Raw genomic sequence first — 20,236 nt, forward strand, 5'->3', positions numbered from 1 at the left:
CCACCCCTCCATCTCCGCACTCTTGCAGGCCTCACTCCCACCTGCACTATGGCTTCAGTCTCCCAATGGGACTCCCTTTTCCCTGGTTCAGATTCTTTGCTTCAGTTTCTGTTGGGTACATATCCCCAACAGTATGGTGGTTAAATCTCCTCAAATCCTTTATGGAATAGGTGAAATATACATAAGCATACAGCCAAAGAAACAAATACTAGTCTCCCTGCTCCCAAACTTGCTCACTTCAATCAAAGTACCACTTTGATGGATGATACGATCATCCTACTCTCTGCCTTAACACCCATCAGTGGGTTTCCAACACAGCCCCGCACAGGGTCCATTCACACTGTGTTCTCCAGGATATTCACCGGTAAAACAACAGTAAACTGCAAGAAAAAGGACCAAGCTAAGAACATTCTATGTTCTAGAAATTGTAGGACAGAGTCCTAACTCCTCCAGGCCCCCCACGTCTCACCCCAGCTCACCCTTTCAGCCCCTGCCCTCATGCACACCCTTTACTTGCAGTACCTGAAATGCAGCAGACCTGATAGTGCCCCTGTCTTTGCACACAACTTACCCCCTTGCCATTTCTCCTTCCTTGCATGTCAGGCTAAGTGTGACACCCTCTTGGACTCTGCCTTCCCCAGTCAAAGCAGGCTGGGCAGGTGGCCTTTTTGGAGATCACTCACCTTTGTGACTGCCTTCCTTATTCCTTCCTCTCGTAAATAATCAACTGAGCACACACCGGATGTCAGCCCTGTGCTAGACGGGGATACTGGCAGGGGAAAATGTAACACTGAGGACAGTGTGATGCCAACGTCCTATCAGCACGGAGTGAGGCTGGTGAGCAGGCTTCCGCTGAGCTGGCTTCCTTGCTGCACTTTGCAGCCTTGACTATTAATTGTGGCTGTTGCTGTGGCCACCAGACTGTGACCTCATGGAGGGCCAGGGCTATATCTGTTCATGTTTATACCCTAGCACCCAGCAGAGGGCCTGACACACAGTACAGCAGGAAGGAGGGGTAAAAGAATGGACTCCACAGGCCTGGTGATCAAGAGCCAGCAGCCCCAGGGCAGACACTCTCAGGCTGAGTTCTAAGTTGTAAAGCCACCTCTGGGGCTGCTCTCTAGAGTAAGCCCTAAATTAGCTCTATGTGGAAGGGTGGAGTGGTTCACGACCTGAAGAAAGTTGTGGGTTATTTATGGCACTGAGGTATTGTGCAGTAAAAAGAAGCTGAGTTTTTCAAGGAATCACTGGTAAATTTTGAAACGATGTAAGCCGTATGTGCGTGTATGATTTTTAAGCAACATGACCAGGTTTCTGAAGCCATCCACCAGGCTCAAGGGACCAGAATCCTAGCCTCTGGCTAGCGGGACCAGCCTTGCCCATTGTACCAGGGGAGGAATCCATCCGGACCCCCGCGTTAGAAGTGGGACCACTTGTAAGCTGCCACCTGGGCTCTATGGGGGAGGCCCTGTCCTCACTGCGGGGTGAGAGGTGTCACTTGGGGTTTACACAGCTGCTGTTGGCCTATGTCAGCTACTAAAACTCTGCACTGTGGATGTCAACATTTACACGTGAGCAGATAACACAGAACCATGGGACCTGTAAAGAGAATCAGCAGCCAAAATGGGGACCAAACTGATTCTCAGGCCATACTGAGAAAAAGGTAATGTAAGAAACACAAACCTTCTAAAAATTCTAAGTTTGTTTTTCAGGGAGATTTAAGAACATACTACACTGGAAAACAAGAGCAGGCTGACAAGAAAAAGCATCCTAAGAACATGAACCTTTCTTGGCAATTAAAAAACACAACGGCTAGGGAAAAAACCAAACCCACAAAACTCCACACATGCAGCAAAGAGTAGAAAGGAGTCTCCTAAAAAAAACAGTTGGTCAATTAGAAAATCAATTCAACAAACTCTGAGAATCTAGAAGAAAAAAGGCAAAGTAACAGAATTAATGAAAAAAAAGGTAGATGGATTTGGAATTCTAATCTCTACACAACAACAGTTGCAAAAAGAAAACATAAGCAAATGAAGGGAAATCAATTCACAAAAAAGCAGAAGACAATTTCTTTGATCTGAAGAAAGACTTGAATTTTCAGATCAACAATATCATGGAAGATTATTGAGGAAAGAAAAAAGACCTAGATCTGGATATAGCTTGATCAATCCTTCCCAAGAATAAAGAAAAACTTATATAAAAATCCTTAGCAAACAAAAAACAGATTACCCGCAAAGGAAAAATAATTAGACAACTGAATTCCTCACCTGCAAGAGCGGAGGCCAGAAATTTATGAAGCAATGTTTATACATTCCAAGATGAAAGAACTGTGATTGTGACTTCAGACTCTTAAACCTAGCGAAGCTTTCCTTTCTGTGTGACATGCAAGTTAAGACACTTAAGGTCTCAGAAAGTAAACTCTTCCTGAAAAGCAACACCAAAAATTACTTGAAGCATTCCAGCCAAATGGGAAATTAATCACCTTAAATAATTCAAGAAAGGAGAAGATATGCTATAGAAAAAATTATGTGAGCAATGAAACCAATTAAAATCTAAGATAATACATAACAAGTGGGTTATAATGTGATGATGACACTTAATAACTGTTAAGAAAGGATGCTTGGAATAGAAAAGGCATAAAAAATTTGGTAATAATCTAGAATTAAAATTTCATGTTATTTCAATTAAATTTGAGTCTGGGAAGGGAAAGAGGAGTGAAGAAAAAGTATGCTAAAGGTTTTATCCTATCTAGAAGAATAGTCATAATCTACTCTTGATTGAGAGATACACACACATATGTTTTAATATGTTTGTTAAAAACCTAAACAAGTGTACAAAGAGGAGATATATTGGTGTATGTGTGTGTGCGTGTGCTACATAAAGAATACATATTTTTTTAAATCCTAGTAATATGTTAGTCCAAGGAATATGGTAGGCTCCAAAGAAAAGCTCAATATTGTCTCAGATATAGAACTCTTACACGTTAACTGACCATAATGTAGAAATTAACATCAAATATAGAAACCTAACATCACAAACCACTTGAAAATTTCAGAAATTACTCTTCCCAAAACTCATCCATCAAACAGAAAATTTTCCAAAAGAGAAAAGATTGAAATTATATATATTTGAGAAATGATTGACTATGTGAACACTACTTATCAAAGTTATGGGATGCAGCAAAAGTCATATTCAGAGGAGCTTATTAAACAATAAGGATAGCAAATAAATGAATTAAAGTTCATTTATTTAGTTCAATGAGTTAGGTGATGAATAATGACAAAAATGTAAAACAAAGAAAATGATGATAAAAACAAAATGATTAATTAGAAAAAAGAAAAACATTAATATCTGTAAGCAATAAAAGGAAAGACCAAAAGCTAGTGCTCTCAAAAGATCACTAAAATAATTACAAACATACAACATTAGAAATAAGAAAGGAGGGGCCAGCCCCATGGCCGAGTGGTTAAGCTCGCTGGCTCCGCTGTGGCAGGCCCAGGGTTTTGCCAGTTCGGATCCTGGGTGCGGACATGGCACCACTCATCAGGCCACGTTGAGGCAGTGTCCCACATGCCACAACTAGAAGGACCTGCAACTAAGATATACAACTATGTACCGGGGGGATTTGGGGAGAAAAGGCAGAAAAAAAAAAAGAAAGAAGAAAGGAAATATAATTACAGGTATAGAGAGTTTTAAATTATGAAAGATAACTCAGAATAAACTAGAAAATTTTCCAGAAAATCTGACTCAAGATCCCAAACAGATCAACACCATGGGAAAAAAATCTATTCTCCAAAAAAAGGCATCAGTCTCAGATAGTTTTTCAAGAAACTTCTATAAGCCTAAATTGCTTATGTTCTTTAAACTGTTCCAGAGAAGAGAAATTATAAGAATAGTAAGATTTTAACATTTATTAAGTACTTAATATGTGCCAGGCACCGTGCTAAGCAATTTATATACATTATCATGTTCAAAAACGGAAAGCTTACAAATTCATTGAAAGAAATTAGTATAAATGGATCAGAAAACTTAAAGAAATCACACATACTCATAAAAATTGATCATATCTATAAAAACAGATAATAGCTTAAATAAAAGAGTACTAAATGGAATCTAGCTATCAATTAAAACAGTAGTATGCCATGACCAAAGACACTTTTTCCTCCTGGGAATTAAAAAATGGTTCGTCATAAAGAAACCTATTGATATAATTCATTGTATAAAAGGTAAAAGGACACCTCCATAGAGTCCAAAAGAACACTCATTCTTGAGTTAAAAATAAAATAAAGTAAAATAACAGCAAGAACAAAACTCTTAGTAAACTGGAAATGGGAGGCAGGCAACTTTCATAATGTGACTTTAAAAAGTTACCTAAGGAAGTCAATAACAAGCAGCCTACTGAGCAAGAAAACATAAGAAACTTTCTGGTGAAAGAAAGGAATAAGATAAAGTTGCCTTTTCTAATCACTTCTGTGAATTATTCAATATTGTTTTGGCCAATGAAACAAGCTACAAAGAGGTAATATGTGTAAATGCTGGAAAGAAAAAAGTTTTTATTATTCGCAGATACGACTGCTCACCCAGAAAACCCAAACAATCAATTGAAAAACTTACAAGAATAAAAGAGCTCAACAAGATGACTAAATATTACTGTACATAAATTAAGAGCATTAGTGAATGTTAATGATAACCAGTGAGAAATCATAATGGAAACATATTCCATTCACAATATTATTAAATATTATAAGTTTAACTCTAAAAGCTCAAGACATGTGAAAAACTATAACAACTAAAAGGTATAACCAGAGATGAGGCCAATTCTCCCTAGATTTAATGCAATTTCAAGAAAAATCCCAATGAATATGTAAGTTCTGAAACTGCATAAATTATAAGAGCAAAGGAAAAGCAAAATCATTTTTGAAGAAGAATGGCAACACGCCCTATCGAATGCAAAGCTACAGACTTCCTTACAGCAGTAAGGATTACCCTAGGAATAGTCAGATGATTGGCACAGAACAGAGATCTACAAACACACCCATGACTACGTGGGCATTTAGTACATGATCTAAAGGGCATTTCAGAGGAAAGCAAGAGTGGACTATTCAATAAAAGTTGAGAGAACTGGTTTTCCATTTGGAGAGAAAAGCAAAGTAAGGATTCCTCCTTTATACCACGCACAAAAATAAATTCCACAGGAATTAAAGATTTAATTATAAAAACAAAACCATGAAATTACTAAACTAGAGTATGTATAAGAAAATATCTTTAACATTGGAATGGGAACAACGTTTCCTAGGATGATCAAAGCCAGACACCACAAAGGAAGAGATTAACGGATTTGACTATATAAAACTAAAAACCTAAACACAATACCTCATATTAAATGAAATGACAAAGGTCAACATGGGAAAAATATTTGCACTATAACAGGCTCTTATAATTAGAGGCTAACTCCTCGAAAGAAAAAAAGAAACCCAAATAGGCAAAGGACGTAAATAGGCAATTCACAACGAAAAAACACAATTGGCCAATAAACACATGAAAAGCCACTGAACCCAACCTTAACAACAGAGAGAGAAAATCACATTCAAACGGTAATATCGGCTGTTGAGGAATCCGGGGAGAACACATGCCAGTGGTGCAGGTGGTAAATCTCCATGCAGGAAGCAAGCCACACTCAGTTTAGCAGGGCTGTAGTTTGCAGTGTGTTCCCAGTGGGCAAAGAGCACCTTCCCTTTGCAAGCAGATCCCCCAGAACGAGGACATACAGAATCTTATACAAGCAATCTATTGGGGGGAGGGTCAAAAGTTCACCTAGGTATGCTACCATTTTGGCTAAAGGGGGGAAAATAAGACCATACACTCCAATAAATCTGTGTATTTCTTCACAAGGAAACTCTGGAAACATTCAAAACTAGTAACAATAGTTAACTGGATGGGGGACGGAGAAGTGGTAGGAATCAGGCAAATGCAGGCAGGGGAACGCAGACTTTGCCTTCCCTCTTTATAAATTTTTTGTGATTTTTTGAATCACATAAATGTATTATCTATCAAAAAACTGAATCAAAATCTTGTGCTGTTTAATAAAAATAATGATAACTGGAGTTGATTTTTTTTTCACAGACATTCCCACATAGCACTGTGTTAACAGTTTTGACTTTTCAGACAGAAAGTAACTTCCTGCGTTTCATCCTCGAGCCCAGCTAGAGACCTCAGGCAGAGCTCGTGGAAAACTGCACTCTGAGACTTGCTAAGGGGCAGTTTGGTAACACGTATCAGAACATAAAATTTCCATACTCCTTCACCCAGCAATGGCATTTCTAAAAATTTATCCTAAAGAAATTACTGGATAAGAGTACAAAGATGATCCTATAGCATTCTTTATTACAGGGGGAAACTGGAAACTATTTACTACCTTCTCGCGTGGGATAGCATAAATTGTGGTCATGGCCACAGATGCTGCTGGTCTGCGGACCACACTTTGAGTTGCAAGACCCTAGTTCCTCGTCCCACGCTCCCAGCGCTGTGACTCTTTGGATCTCTGCTCCCCGCACCCTCTACCTGGCTCTTGGATGCGCCACCCCAACCCCGGGGCGTCCCGCTCACCTAGTCAGCGTAGGGGTGCGGTGGTTGGGGTTGGAGCAGAAGATGTTGTTGGACTTGCGCGTGCCGTCCAGGAACTCGCGCACCGACTCGTTGCGGAGCTCTTGCAGGGGTCGGGCCTCATGCTTGAGGAACCACTGGTGCGCCTCGACGCACTTGGAGCAGAGGAGCTGCTCGCACTCGAAGCACCAGAAGTGGGCGGACTCTTTGCAGCGGGTGCAAATGGCCTGCGCTTCCACGATCTGCCGGTACACCGACAGGCGCCGCTGCAGACTCTCGAAGAAGACATTATCCAGGGCCAGCCAGTCAGCGCCTGGGGGCGGGGTTGCCTGGCAGATGGGGCATCGCACGCCTGGCACCTCCAGGCATCCTGAGCACAGCGTGTGTAGACAAGGCAGCAACTTAGGGCACTTGGCTTCTGCCTGGCAGCCCTGGCAGCGCAGGAACTGGAATTCCTCCTCTGTGGTTTGCTGGGGGACCAGACAGGGAGGGAAGGCCTTAAGTCCCAGGAGTTCCTACCCACCGGACACCCACCCCTATGTCTGGAGGCTGGAATGGGCCTTCATGTTCCATTCCAGGCAATTATTGGATGATGCAAAACCCAGGCTATCAGTAACCCAATCTCCCATTTACTCAGGCTTCTGTCTCTCACCCCACCATTAACTGAGCACCCACTTCCCCTGAGACACAGTACCAGGCCCTGAGATACAAGGATATATAGGATACATTCCTCCCTTCAAGGAACTCAGTTTAGAAAGTATATACATTAAGTTTCAAGCTCACATAAAGTGCTTAATACAGTTTGGGAGTACCTCAAAAAAGTTAAACATGGAACTACCATATGACCCAGCAGTTCCACTTCTAGATACATACCCCAAAGGACTGAAAACACGGACCCAAACAGATACTTGCACACCCATGTTCACAGGAGCATTATTCACAACAGCCAGAAGTGGAAATAACCCAAGTGTTCATCAACAAATGAATGAATAAACAAACTGTGGTCTACTCATACAATGGAATATTATTTAGCCTTAAAGAAGGAAATTCTGCTACAACATGGATGAACCTCGAAGACATTATGCTAAATGAAATAAGCCAGACACAAAAGGAGAAATCTTGCACGATTCCACTGATATGAAATACCAGGAGCTGGTGGGAAGGAAGAATAAGAAGCTATTGCTTAAAGGGTATAGAGTTTCTGTTTGGGGTGATGAAAAAATTCTGTAAATAGACTGTGGTGATGGTTACACAACATCATGAATATACTTAATGCCACTTAATTGTACACTCATAAATGGTTAACAATGGTAAATTTTATGTTATAGGTATTTAACCACAGTAAAAAAAAATGCAAAAAAAGAAAGTGCTCAATAGAGTACCTGGCACATGAGAAGTGCTCATAAATGTTAACTAGTATTGTTAGTAGTCTTATTCCTAGTTGTAATTATGCAGATAACACAAATTACTGCACTATAGTGTTATTTGTGCTCTCATGAATGGGGGCAAAAGGGCCTGGAACAGCACAGAACAAGTGATCAAAGTAGTTCCTTTGGGAGCAGGAGGCTGGGGGAGTTGCCCAGAAGACTAAGGCAAAGCTTCCAGGAGGAGGACCCAGTAAGCCCCCTTGGGGATGGGGGTTGGGTGGGCAGGGTTTTCCAAGAAGGATCTGGAAGGCTTCCTAGAGGAGAAACCACAGGAGCTGTGAGGCCTTAGCTGATACATCTCTCTCGTCTGGGCCACAGTTTCCCACCTTCTGATCTGGGCACTTAGATTTAAGTTTGTCCACACCTGGGACATTCCCCTGGCTTCAGGTGGGGGCAACAGGGCTACTACCTTCATCCTCCCTAATCTGTGGTCCTTCCCCTGAAGCAAGGGCTACCTGGCAAGTCGTAAGGATCAGTAGGAGAGTCCAGTTCCAGGTGCCACCGACCCTCGGCATCTTGCCCCCCTGCTCCTAGAGAATCGCAGCCCACAGAGGCTCCCCTAACTCATCCTAATTCCCTTTTCTGTTCTCCACTACCCTTATCACAGCCAAGAGGGTCAGGACCCCAAGATCTGGTCTTCCCTCTGTGTCACTCTTTAAGGTACTTGGCCAAGTTTGCCTTTCCCTTCCCACCTCTCCCCTCCACCACAGCCAGTCAACAAGGCCTCAACCCCATCTCCCCAAACCCAGTAGTACCTCTGTGGGGCAGTGGCTGGGACTGGGCTGGTGGCCTTCTGAAAGGGACTCCGGGGGAGGCATGGTGGGTGCGTGGGGCAGCGCAGAGTCCTGAGGGGGCCCCGGAGATCTGGCGGATACAGGCTCCTGCTGCATGGAGCCCAGCTCAGTTTCGATTCTCGGTTTTGATCTTGCAGGGCGGGAAGCGAAGCTGAACAAGACGTGTGCGCCAGATGGCTGAGTCTCAAGCAGTAGGAAAGAGGAGGTGCCCGCTCAGAGCCCGCCCCCCAAGAGGAAGTGAGACAGAAGCTGGGGGCGGTTCTAGGGGCAGAGAGGCAGGCTGAATTTTGAAGACACACCCAGAGGGGAGAGGAGGAGAGAGGAGGAGAGGAGTAGATGCACAGCTGACCTGGGGGTAAAGGAATAGCGGCAGGGCTGAGCAGGAGGGAGGCAGCCCTCAGCCTCGGCTGCGAGCCACACATTCAGCTCACACTGGCACAGCTTTGTCCCAGCCCCTAGCTGGGAACTGGGGGCACAGAGACGAGTCACACATGGGCCTTCCTTTAGAAGAACCCCTGATCTAGTGGAAGAGCAGGTCCCTAAACTGAGATTTTCACAAAGTATTGGGACTGGCTGGAAAGGAGATCCTTTAGCTGCGACTTGGAGGAACGGTGGGAATTCACAGGGGATTCAGGGATTGGGGGAACACTCAGAGAGAACAGCATGTGCAAAGGCAGGGAGGTTGGAAATACGAGAGCACGTTTGGAAAGTAGTTTTGGTTATTTTCAGATCTAAGAGGGGACCCATGAGCAATGTCAGCCCAGGAGTGGTCTGGGCAAGATCATAGCTAAGAAGATGGACCAGTTCTGCGGGGGACAGTTGGTTTGGAACCAAGGAACAACACGATCCCTTCTGCATGTTGGGACAGTCACTCTGACAACCTGAGAGACACTGGGAGGACACTGAGTGGAGATAAGAGGAACAGGATGATGACTTGGGTGACAGTTGGAAAGGCTGATGAATCTGAGGCAGTAGGGGGTGGGGAGGGAAGAAGGAGACCTGGTGAATGAGTATGAGGAGAGTGATGAGAAAGCAAGTTAGCTCTTGGCCAGTGGAGAAGCAAGCCAGACCCCCAGCTGGTGGGGGCAGAAAATGCAACTCCAAGTGGCCTCACTGGGCCAGTGCCCAGTGTATCCATTCAGACCATCCCAACCACTGCGCTGACTCCTGTATACCCATTCTGTGCTTAGTTCCAGCTTAGAACAGAGTAGTGGGGATGGAGACCCAGCCTTGCTCTTGTAAAACTTATAGTCTGGGGTGTGTATGGAGGGGACATTGGGAGAGACTCAACTTCCCAGGGACTGTGTGAGGCTCAGGAGCCTGCCCTACCCTCCAGCCTGATCAGCACCCCTAAAGCTTTAGAATCAGGCCATCAACTAGGAAAAGCCAAAGATGGTGAGCAGCCATCTACAAAAGGACCTGGAAGTTGACTATGGCTGGGGGCCTGTGGGGCCTGAGGAGGTAGGACTGGCATGTGGCTGAGACAAGGACAGCTTTATTAACTTCTTGGCTCCCTTTGGAAGATAGCTGCCCATCACCCTGTTGGAAGTTAGTGCTTCTCAGAGTAAATTTGCTATTTGCGTTTGGGTTTTCTCAAGCCGTGAAAAGGCAAGTTATACCTCTGGGCACCTGGACCAAGGGGCATGCTGTTTCTGAGCCTCACCTCTGTGATGCTCTGCAGGGCCTGACCCACCCAGGTAGCTCTGTGCTATCCCCTCATTCCTTACTCTGCAGTGCTCCCCAAGGTCTGCACAGTAAATTTCTTACTTTTTGTGCCAAAGTTCAAGCCCTCCCGCCCGGCCTTGACCTCGGTGACCTGATCAACAGATAAGTACTGAGATCCACTTTGTGCTAGGCCTCGTTTTCTGGGCTGTGGGGACACGAAGAGGAATAATTTGCTGACCATGCCCTGGAGAGACCATAATTCTAGACAACGGCTCTCCACACCCCCCAGTGTGTGAGTTTGGAGATGGAGTGCTGAGAAGCTGGTAGAATTTCCTTGACTCTGGAGAACATTCAGCTCCTGAAAAACCCGCTACAAGGCCCAACTTCCCCTCCGGCTCCTTTTCTAAGGCCGAGTGGGAGCACAGAGGAGGAGGCGAGAACTCCTACGGGCTCCGAGGAACGCAGACCGCCCTCCCTCCTCGCCCTACGGCCGCAGTTCGGGCCTCCCAGCGCAGGGGGCGCGGTGCGACTGCGGGAGCCGGCCGGGCCAGCCCGCTCCTCCTCCTGGCCGCGGCCGCGCCGCTGCGGCGCAGGGAAAGCCGGAAGCGGCGGCCGGCTGGGGCGGGGTGCGGCCGGCTGGGGCGGGGTAGGGCCGGCAGGTGCGCCCGGCTCCGCGCGGGGGCGGGGGTGTGCCCTGCGTCCAGAGCCATGCTCAGCAGGTCGGGGTACCGGGCGCTGCCCTTGGGGGACTTTGACCGATTCCAGCAGTCGAGCTTCGGCTTCCTGGGCTCTCAGAAGGGCTGCTTGTCCCCGGAGCGGGGCGGCGTGGGGCCGGGGGCCGGTGAGTGGCCACCCAGCACGGCGGACCCGGGGCGGGCACCGGACGGCATCCCCGGGCCCGAAGTCTCTGCCTCTCAGGAGTCAGCCGGTCTGGCGCCCTTGCACTCTAAGAGGAGGGACCGAGAGGGGACACGATGTGGCGAAAGGCCTGGATTGGGCGTGGGATGCTGGCGCTGATCCACCCTTCCTGGGACTACGCTGCAGCCTCAGAGCTTTCTCATCTTACAAGAAGTCTCGCCCCATCACATTTCTCCTCGGCCCTTAACAGCCCTTTAGGTCTGGGCAGCCGTTGCAAGTTCCCATTTTGCCTAGAAGAAAATAAGATCTAGGCATAGGAGGTCACCAGCACACTGAGGGCTCTTGGCTGCAGAGAAATTGCAGAATTCTCACCCCAGGGGACACCCCTAGAGGCCCTGAGCTCCAGCATCTCCCTGTTACCTGGTGGAGATGGGTGGGCCAAAAAGGCAGGCCCTCAGCTGCCTGTTGTCTGCTCTGGCCCTGTTTTGCTCCAAAGCCTTGAGAGGTTCCCTTGGCCCACAGGTCAGAGTCCACATTCCTCAGCCTCGTAACCAAACCCTGGAGGATTTGGTCCCTCCCTGACCCTCCTGTAATGACAGCTGCCCCTATCCGAGGCTTCCTTTCCTGCAGTGGCCACATGGGTCAGCTATCCTGAGGCTCAGAGAGCCTAGAGGGTTTGGGGTTCTTGGGAGGATTGAGCAAGGTTCCTGTCTGCTTCCTGTCCAAGGCTGGGAGGAGAAGGGGAGCAGAGAATAACCTCATCCCAGATTCTGGGGCTGTCTCAGCTCTACTTTCATCCGGGGTTCTGGTTCTCTCGGGGCCAGGACCTCTGGTTCAGATGAACATCTTCCTAGTTCCCCCTCCCACCTGAAGCAGCTTCAAGTGAAGCACACATTTGACAGTCTTTAGGGCACTAAAGTAGGGGGAAGAATTGTGAGCCGAGAAAGAATGTCTTAGCCCTCATCTATGGCTCCTATTGATGAGCCATTAATGCCTTATCCCTTTAGGCTAAGGCATTATCTCCAAAGGGACTCCTTGAAAGCACCCCTCTGAGGCTGATGGTAGAGGAGGAATGTGTGATGCCAGCAGTTTCAAGTTCAACCCAGCACATGTTTACAGAGGCCCAGGTGCTCCTGGCTCTGTGCCAGGTATGGGAAGGCAATATAAATCAGACAAGAGGATTGACTCCTGCTCTCAGCCTGGTGAGGACAGCATCACATGGATTGGCTTCTCAGATCCGATGGCCGTTGCCTAGCAGAAAATAGGCCTTGTGAGGGTAGGACTTGGCACAGATTAGTTTTGATGTGTGGGAGGAGGGAACAGTCCTTAACTAGCACCTGCCCAAAGATATGGGAGGGTCAGGCAAGGAGGCAGATTGAGAGCCCGGAGAAGGAAGGAGCCACTGAAGGGGGAGGGAGGCAAAAGGCACACTTGACCAAGTTCACTCTGCCTGCCCCTGACCTGCCAGACCTGTTGGTGTTCTTTGACTGCCTCTCTTCTGTTGTCCCCAGATGCACCTCAGAGCTGGCCCTCCTGCCTCTGCCACGGCCTCATCAGTTTCCTGGGGTTCTTGCTGCTGCTGATCACCTTCCCCGTTTCTGGCTGGTTTGCCCTGAAGGTGAGGCTGACTGAGTGAGCCGCCAGGGTGGTTGGGCCACACCGAGGGCTTTGGCATTGGTGGATAAGTCCTCTGCCCCCTTCCCCTGAATATTATGTTACCATACTTCTGTGAAATGGACTGGGCGAGGATTGTTGATTCTCATCTTTCAGATCAGGAAACTGATGCTTAGACGTGTCCAAAGTCATCCTGGGAGATAGTAAGTGGTAGAAACAAGTCTTCCTAAATTCCCCAGTCCAGGGGTCTGGACGCTGGCTTTAAGGTGGTGCAGATGTCTATGCCAATTCTTCCTCCCTTTGGGTTAGGCTAAATTAGAAATGAAAAACACTCAACTTAGCCAGGCAGGTAATGAGTAGTAAAAGGAAGTCAGGCCTCATTTTCAGCAAGGGGTGGTGCAGATGGGAAAAGGATGAACTAGAGTTGAGGCTCACACCTGAAAGCTGCAGGGAAAGTGGAAGTCCAGGCAGGCCTTGCCCTTGGTGTGGCCCTAGGCAAGTCACCTGCTCTAGAAAGCCTTAGGGGGTGGTGTGGTCTGGAAGGAAGTCCTTAGAAGGTCCTAAAATCCTGGTCCTAAAACTGCCTTTGAAACAAATACTGTGTGATCTTGGGCAAGTCATTTCTCCTCTCTGGTCTGCATTTCTCAATTTGGACATGTTAGTTTGAGGACTCCAGGGATCTGAAGTTGGCAAAGCCCTTTGCTTTGGGTCGCTGTTAGAGCAGCCCCACCTTTTCTCCTAACTAATTCAAGGGCAGACAGTTTCCTGGTTTGAGTCATGTCTAGCTGCAGACCGTAGAAGTGATAAGTTTCTCTGAAGATCAAGTCAAAACAGTGTAGTAGCTGAGAGCATGGCCTCTGGAGTCCTTCAGAACCACATTCAAGTCTTGCCAGTTTCACTTAGGGGCTGTGTGATGTTTGAGCAAGTCACTTAACCTCTGAGAGTCTTGGTTTTCTCATCTGAAAACAGAGCTAAGGATACCCCACACTGACGAAGACCAGGGGAGAAATGGCGGAGGGCCCTGTTATTGCCAGCTCAGGCTCCCCACTTTCAACTCTTTCCCTTGTCATTGTGGACAGATTGTGCCCGCCTACGAGCGCATGATCGTGTTTCGGCTGGGCCGGATCCGCACTCCTCAAGGACCTGGCATGGTTCTGCTCCTGCCCTTCATTGACTCCTTTCAGAGGGTGGATCTGAGGACACGGGCCTTCAATGTCCCTCCCTGCAAGGTGAGGGGCTTCTTGGCTCCCCTGGACAGAGGGAATGGGGGCTTGTGCAGAGTGTATGGTGAGTGCCATACCTTGGCCTGTAAATAGCCATCAGGGGTGGGGAGAGGGGGGTGGAGAAAAGACCAGAAAACCGAGGCTGGGAGAACATCTTTGCTCCATATATATAACTGCCTGCACCTGGGGACACCATTTTGCCCTTGAGGAGCTAGCTACCAGGTGGGTGGGTCAGGCTGGGTGGTCTCAGTGGGCCACACCTCCCTGCAGCCCCAGCCCCTTGAGTGTCTCCTCCTTCGTGGCCTCCCCCTACAGCTGGCCTCTAAGGATGGGGCTGTGCTGTCCGTGGGGGCTGACGTCCAGTTCCGCATCTGGGACCCGGTACTGTCGGTGATGACGGTGAAGGACCTGAACATGGCCACACGCATGACGGCCCAGAATGCCATGACCAAGGCCCTGCTCAAGAGGCCTCTGCGGGAGATCCAGATGGAGAAGCTCAAGATCAGCGACCAGCTCCTGGTAGGCGGCACCTCACACGGTAGAGTTCGTTGGCTGGCACTTGGGCCTGGCTCTGCCTGCCAGGGCACTTTGCACAAAGCACCAGATCACTCTGGGCCTCAGTTTACCATATGTCCAAGAGTGTAACAGCCTTTGAAGAGCTAGTGGTCTGGGTGCAACTCTGAGTTGAGGAACAGAAGATGGTCAGGGCCCCTAGCGATCTTGGGCGAACTTGCCCTGGGAAGGGAAGGGGTCCCGATGGGGGCGTGGTCTGCCTCTGACTGCTGAGATCTCACCTTCACTGTTCTGCGGGCGTGGCCATGACGACGCTGGGCCTCAGGGCCCCTCAGCAGTCGCATGGGCAGGCAAGTGGGTGAAAGGAGCAGGGGCCCTCCTGGCCCAGTCACCTGCTGGGGAATTCCGTGCCCTGCGGTGCATTTTTGCGGTTTTGTGTTCCTTGTTCTAACCGAACAAAGGAACTCGAGGGCACTTGGACCTTTTTCTGGCCTCTTCCCCATGTATGAGCAATGATCTACACTGGAATTCACCTCACATCCCTTCTTGACAAGATGGAGTGGAAATGAATACACCGTGGCGGTGTGCCCCCTGCACCACACTTCCCTTGTGCTTTCTCCCGTGTCCTGACAGGAACACGGATGGAGTTTCCCCTCATTCTCCTCAGCCCTGCCTTCCCCAGGGGACTGGGGTTAGAGGACAGGAGGGGAGTGCGGGAATACCTGTCCTGGAGGTCTCAGTCCTTCCAGGAAGTAGATCAGCCAGCGGAGTGACAGTCTATCTGTGACGGTAACAGTAGCTCTCCTGTGCACAGCAGTTTACAGTGTACGAAGTCGTTTCACCTGCCCCAGTGGATCTCAGCTGTATATTTTGCTGCAAGAGGGCCAGTATTATTGTTTTATTTGGAGGGAGGAAACTAAGGCTCTGAAGTTATTTGACTTGCCTCTTAGAGCCGTGGTCAAGGGCAGAGCTGGGCCAGAGGCGGAACATCTGCCCTGCCCCTAATCCAGTGCTCAGTCTTGTACAGCTCAGGCAACAAGTTGACAATTTTTATCCATGAAGCCATATTCCATTTAATTTACCTTCAGGAAGAGAAAAGATTCTCTCACCTTGTTGCACGTCGATTTGGTGCGGCAAAGCCAGGAGAGGCAGTTAGGGGGAGTCAGTCCCACACCAGGATGGTGGAGTCATTTAGGGTCCATTGCCCAGACTGAGCTGGCACCAGGTACAGTGGGGTCAGTGCCCGTGGTTACGAAGAATTCTCAGGAAACCCAGCACCCCTCCTGTAGGCCCTGGTTCAGGCATCCATTTCTCATCCTCACTTTCATTTTTGGGTCCTTTTCATCTCGAGGGTTTGCACCCTCCCCACCTCTTGCTTGCTCCAGGCCAGCTGCTTCACCCCTCACTGCCCTGGGCCAGCCTCCCTCACCCCTACCCATCACTCTGCAGGCCTTGCCTCTTAATCCTCAGGAGAAAACACTCTAGGACAGGAACTCTTTCAGCTTCCTCCAGCATCACTCCTTCAAACTCATCTACATACGTCTGTGCTACTTTTCCTGCCTCATTGGAAGCCTTTGTCTGAGGCTCATCCCTACCCCAGGCGGTGCTCTGGGCCCAGGACTCGGCTCCCTCCCTCCGTCCTCCCTCCCTGCTCCCCTTTCTGCGCAGACACATGCCCTCCCTTTGCCCCAGTCCCCCTCTTGCTCTCACTCCCCTCTTCTCCTCTTCCTCCCCTCCTGTCTCTACACTCCCAAGTCAGCTCTGGCCACGTCAGGGTGGCCTCCCTCTTACTAGCGCAGGGGGCACCTCAGCCCTTCCCCTTACTTCACCTGCTGGCAGCCTTTGACTCTGGACCCATCCTTCTCTACTCTCGGATCCTCTGCTTCCCTTGGCTTCTGTTACCCCACGCGCCTGCCTCTCCCCGTTCCTGGTCACTCCTTCTTCTGCTGCCCTTTCGTTTCCAGGTTTTCTGTCAATGGCCTCTTCTCCTCTATGACCTCCTGGAGAGAGCTTATCCATCCAGGGCTTTTTGCTGTCTCTGGACACTAATTATTCACAACACTCTGCTCCAGCCTCGACTCTCTCCTGCGCCCTGGACCCATTTATCCATCTGCCTATTGGACAGTTAGTTGTCTCTCCCATAGACCCCTCAGGGTTAATGTATCAGAAAAAACTTCTCTCTCCCCGGCCCACCCCCTAGTCTGTGTCTCTCTCTGTGTATCCTCTCCAGTTGAACACCCACACTCAGGGGCCGTGCAGGAACCCACGCCAGAAACCTGACAGTGAGGTGACAGCCGGGCAACCAACAATCCTAGTGGCTCTGCCTGTCTTGCTATGGCTTCGTATAGTTTACAGAGTTGTGCCCCTCCTCTTGGTGTAGCCCAGCTTCATAGCCACCTGTCTGCCTGACACCAGATTCGGGTCATTTCTGCCTGCAGTTGGTCTCCATGCATCCACCCTCAGCCCCTCCACTCCAGTGTCCCCATAGGAGCCGGGGGAATCTTTCCAATGAGCAAATCTGCTCTGTCACCTCCCTGATGAACTCCTCCCTGGGGATCCTTGTGCCTCACGATAAATCCAAGTGAGCAGATGCAGCCGGCTGTGACCCAGCTGTCTCCACGCCCCCAGGCCACGGTGGAGGGTCCAGCTAAATGGAACTACAGTTACTCGCCGTTTCCCGAACATTCCAGGTCCTCCCGTCTGGGCTTTTGCCTGGAAGGGTGCTCCCTTATGCTCCTTCACCTGGAGAACTCCTCCTTCCAGCTTCACTCCCCCTCCCTGCCCGGGCCCACGCCCTGGGCCTCGGCTGTCTCTTGGTTGCTCACTGCCAGCTGCCCACTCCTGGGTTGTAGCAGCCCTCTGCCTGTGCTCCCTGGCTGGGACCTTCTCAAGGGCACATAGGGGGGCCTCATACACTGCTGTGTCCATGTGTGCCCATTCCAGCCTCCCAAAGAAGGTGATCCGGAAGGCCTTGTTGAACGAATTCCATTTCTCCCCACACTGTCTTCCAGCTGGAGATCAACGATGTGACCAGGGCCTGGGGGCTGGAGGTGGACCGCGTGGAGCTGGCAGTGGAGGCTGTGCTCCAGCCACCCCAGGACAGCCCGGCTGGGCCCAGCCTGGACAGCACCCTCCAGCAGCTGGCTCTCCACTTCCTTGGAGGAAGCATGTCCTCAGTGGCAGGAGGTGCCTCACCTCTGGGGCCAGGTGAGGAACCTTGAGGAGGTGGATGGAGGTGCTCATTACGGCACTTAGCTTGGTGTGCAGCGCAGGCTGAGCTTTGCTACTTGCTCCCTTAACCAAGCACCTTTGTGCATTGCACACCCTGCCTAGCTGTTCCAGTCACCTTGATTCTAGAGCTCACCAGAGCTAAGGCAGTGAGAAGAGCCCAGGTGTCTGTAAGTGTCTGTGAGTATGTGGAGGCCTCTGGAACCTCTGTAGGAGGAAACAACAGCACCCGGCAGAGAGTTTTACCTTCAGAGGTGGAGTAGCTTAGAAAGTGGGGCTGAGAGCGAAGGCTGAAGCTCAAGTGTGGCTTCTCAGCAGAAGAAGTAGATCACCGGCCTCAAGGGGATGTGAGGGGGAACTGCCACAAAGGTATGGAGGCCACAGTGATCCTGACCTTGGCAGCACATTGACCTCCTTCTCTCTATCTCCCTTTCCAACCCTGTTGGCACCCCCAGCAGACACCTTGGAGATGGTGAGCGAAGCTGAGCCGCCTGCCCCTCACGTTGGTGCTGGGCCCACCCTGAAGCAGCCTGTGGCCGAGGGGCTGCTGACTGCTCTGCAGCCCTTCCTGTCTGAGGCCCTGGTCAGCCAAGTCGGGGCCTGCTACCAGTTCAATGTCACCCTGCCCAGTGGCACCCAGAGCACCTACTTCCTGGACCTCACTACAGGTGCAGCTGCCCTCCCTGCCCCTCCTCCCACCCAGGTTACTTGGAGCCTGCTGCCCCGGGGCCCTTTTGAAGACTGCCCCCTGCTCCTGCCAACAGTTTCAGGCGGACCCGTAGCAGTCAGGGGCTCAGACACCATGTGCAGACTGTGGTTGTTCAGGCCATGTCTCCCTGCCATGTCCTCGTCAGCAGGACATCTCAGTAGCCAAGCTTCCCACCGCAGGAGTGCTCGCGTGCTGCAGGCCTCCCGGTGCCGGGCCCCGGCTGACCCCTTCAGTGTATTCTCCCCACTGCTGCTCACCAGGGGCCTGGGACCTGGGGACTGTTGGAAACTGAGGCTCTAAGTGCTCACACAGCCAACAGGACTTGAACCCAGCGTATTAGAACCTGAACTCTTAGCCACTACTTTTCACTCCTCCCAGTGGGACATGCGAACCCCTTCTTCCCGTGCCATCCAGCTGTCCCCCTACTAATGCTCAGTTTTCTTTCCCCCAACAGGGCAAGGGAGTGTGGGACACGGGGTGCCCAACGGCATTCCTGACGTGGTGGTGGAGATGGCTGAGGCGGACCTGCGGGCCTTGTTGTGCAGAGAGCTGCGACCACTGGGGGCATACATGAGCGGGCGGCTGAAGGTGAAGGGTGACCTGGCCGTGGCCATGAAGCTGGAGGCTGTCCTCAGGGCCTTGAATTAGCAGCCTTGGCTGACCATCGATAGCCTAGCCCTGAACCTGGTACCAAGCCAGGGGGACGTCTTGGAGGAGGAGGCATTGGCACTGTACCTTGGATTATTGAGGCCGTGAGGAGTTTCAGGCCCAGCCAGGAGCCAATAAATGGAGACTGGGAGACACTGGAGCTGGAAGAAGCTAAGTCAGGCTGCCCTGCCATTCTTGCCTACAGTGGGTCTTTGGACAAGCTGTTGCCCATCCTGGGCCCCTGCCGAGCACCCCGCCCTGAGCTGAGTACACAGTATAAGGACAGGAGCCAGGCCTGCTCTGCCCTGCTGGCTCCCTGACTGGAGAGGCAGGGCCCACAGAAACAGCCTGACAGCCTCTGGCTTGGTCCACATGTGAAGGAGCAAAGCATGTGACACAGGCTGCAGGCTCCAGAGTGGAGGATCAGAGAGGCTGGGGGGCGGGGAGGCAGCCACCAAGAGGAGCAGGGGGCTGGGGTTCGAGCTGGGTCTGCCCTCCTGATCTCAGCCCAGGCCAAGGCTAGTGGGGGGTAAGAATGGGAAAGCGTGGGGCCTGCTCCTCCCCTGGGCCTGCTCCTGAAGGCATCTTGACTCGGCTACCAGCTCCGTCCTGCATGCCTGGGGGGCTGGGGCCCAGGGCAGCATGAAGGAGAGCCCTGCCGTTCCTATGTTTCTTACCAGAGGTTTGAAAACCGCTAATAAATGTGGTGTTTACAATGTATTGGAGACAAATGGGGGCATGGTGGGGGTGGTGGGTAGGACAGGCCCTGAAGCGATGCCCCTACCAGACCAGGGCGCCGGAAGCCGACACGGGTCCTCATGATGCTCTTGAATCACCCATAGTTCCCCTTGCTGCTGAGAGTCTCAAAGCCCTGGGGCAGGCACAGGACACTCTGTTCCTCTTCATAGTCAGGAGAGGTTTGCTGGGAAAGGGGGTAGGGTGTGGCAGAGCTGG

At 50.2% G+C, this 20,236-nt stretch overlaps 2 protein-coding genes across 24 annotated transcripts in view; one reads left to right on the plus strand and one right to left on the minus strand.

The window, feature by feature from the left end:
* Window positions 1-9,037, minus strand: part of PML (PML nuclear body scaffold) — a 46,548-nt gene extending 37,511 nt beyond the window's left edge. For 11 of the 15 annotated variants that reach the window (XR_011498376.1, XR_011498374.1, XR_011498371.1 and 8 more), the window contains exons 1-2: window positions 8,786-9,036; window positions 6,607-7,073 (exon numbers count right to left, since the gene is read on the minus strand). Coding sequence is in view for 10 of the 15 variants with exons in the window: in XM_044764533.2 (XP_044620468.1) it covers window positions 6,607-7,073; window positions 8,786-8,920 (602 nt within the window). In the remaining 5 variants the exon portion in view is untranslated. Of the gene's footprint in view, window positions 1-6,606; window positions 7,074-8,785 lie in introns of all 15 variants that reach the window. The other 4 variants (XR_011498377.1, XM_044764540.2, XM_044764538.2 and 1 more) reach the window with 2 other exon arrangements.
* Window positions 9,038-11,084: 2,047 nt separating this feature from the next.
* STOML1 (stomatin like 1) lies at window positions 11,085-20,002 on the plus strand. 9 transcript variants are annotated; one of them, XM_014849742.3, is made up of 7 exons: window positions 11,085-11,330; window positions 12,859-12,965; window positions 14,041-14,190; window positions 14,500-14,703; window positions 17,709-17,904; window positions 18,381-18,593; window positions 19,089-20,002. In XM_014849742.3, exons 1-7 carry the CDS (start codon window positions 11,198-11,200, stop codon window positions 19,280-19,282), a joined length of 1,197 nt encoding a protein of 398 aa, XP_014705228.1. In that variant the 5' UTR covers window positions 11,085-11,197; the 3' UTR covers window positions 19,283-20,002. The 9 variants fall into 9 exon arrangements, with proteins under 9 accessions (XP_014705228.1, XP_070354401.1, XP_014705230.1 ...); XM_070498300.1 differs by having other exon boundaries at window positions 11,094-11,148; XM_014849744.3 differs by having other exon boundaries at window positions 11,110-11,330; window positions 18,384-18,593.
* Window positions 20,003-20,236: the final 234 nt, after the last annotated feature.

The sequence above is a fragment of the Equus asinus genome, chromosome 2, assembly GCF_041296235.1.
Source record: "Equus asinus isolate D_3611 breed Donkey chromosome 2, EquAss-T2T_v2, whole genome shotgun sequence".
In the NCBI taxonomy this organism is placed as follows: Eukaryota; Metazoa; Chordata; class Mammalia; order Perissodactyla; family Equidae; genus Equus; species Equus asinus.

What these genes read in the sequence shown, in the direction of transcription:
- STOML1 (XM_044764551.2), top strand. Translation starts at nt 11,464, where the DNA reads ATGTGGCGAAAGGCCTGGATTGGGCGTGGGATGCTGGCGCTGATCCAC. An exon ending in GGCCCTTAACAGCCCTTTAG is followed by an intron (nt 11,606 to 12,858) that starts GTCTGGGCAGCC and finishes TGTTGTCCCCAG; the next exon opens with ATGCACCTCAGAGCTGGCCC. An exon ending in AGATCAGCGACCAGCTCCTG is followed by an intron (nt 14,704 to 17,708) that starts GTAGGCGGCACC and finishes ACTGTCTTCCAG; the next exon opens with CTGGAGATCAACGATGTGAC.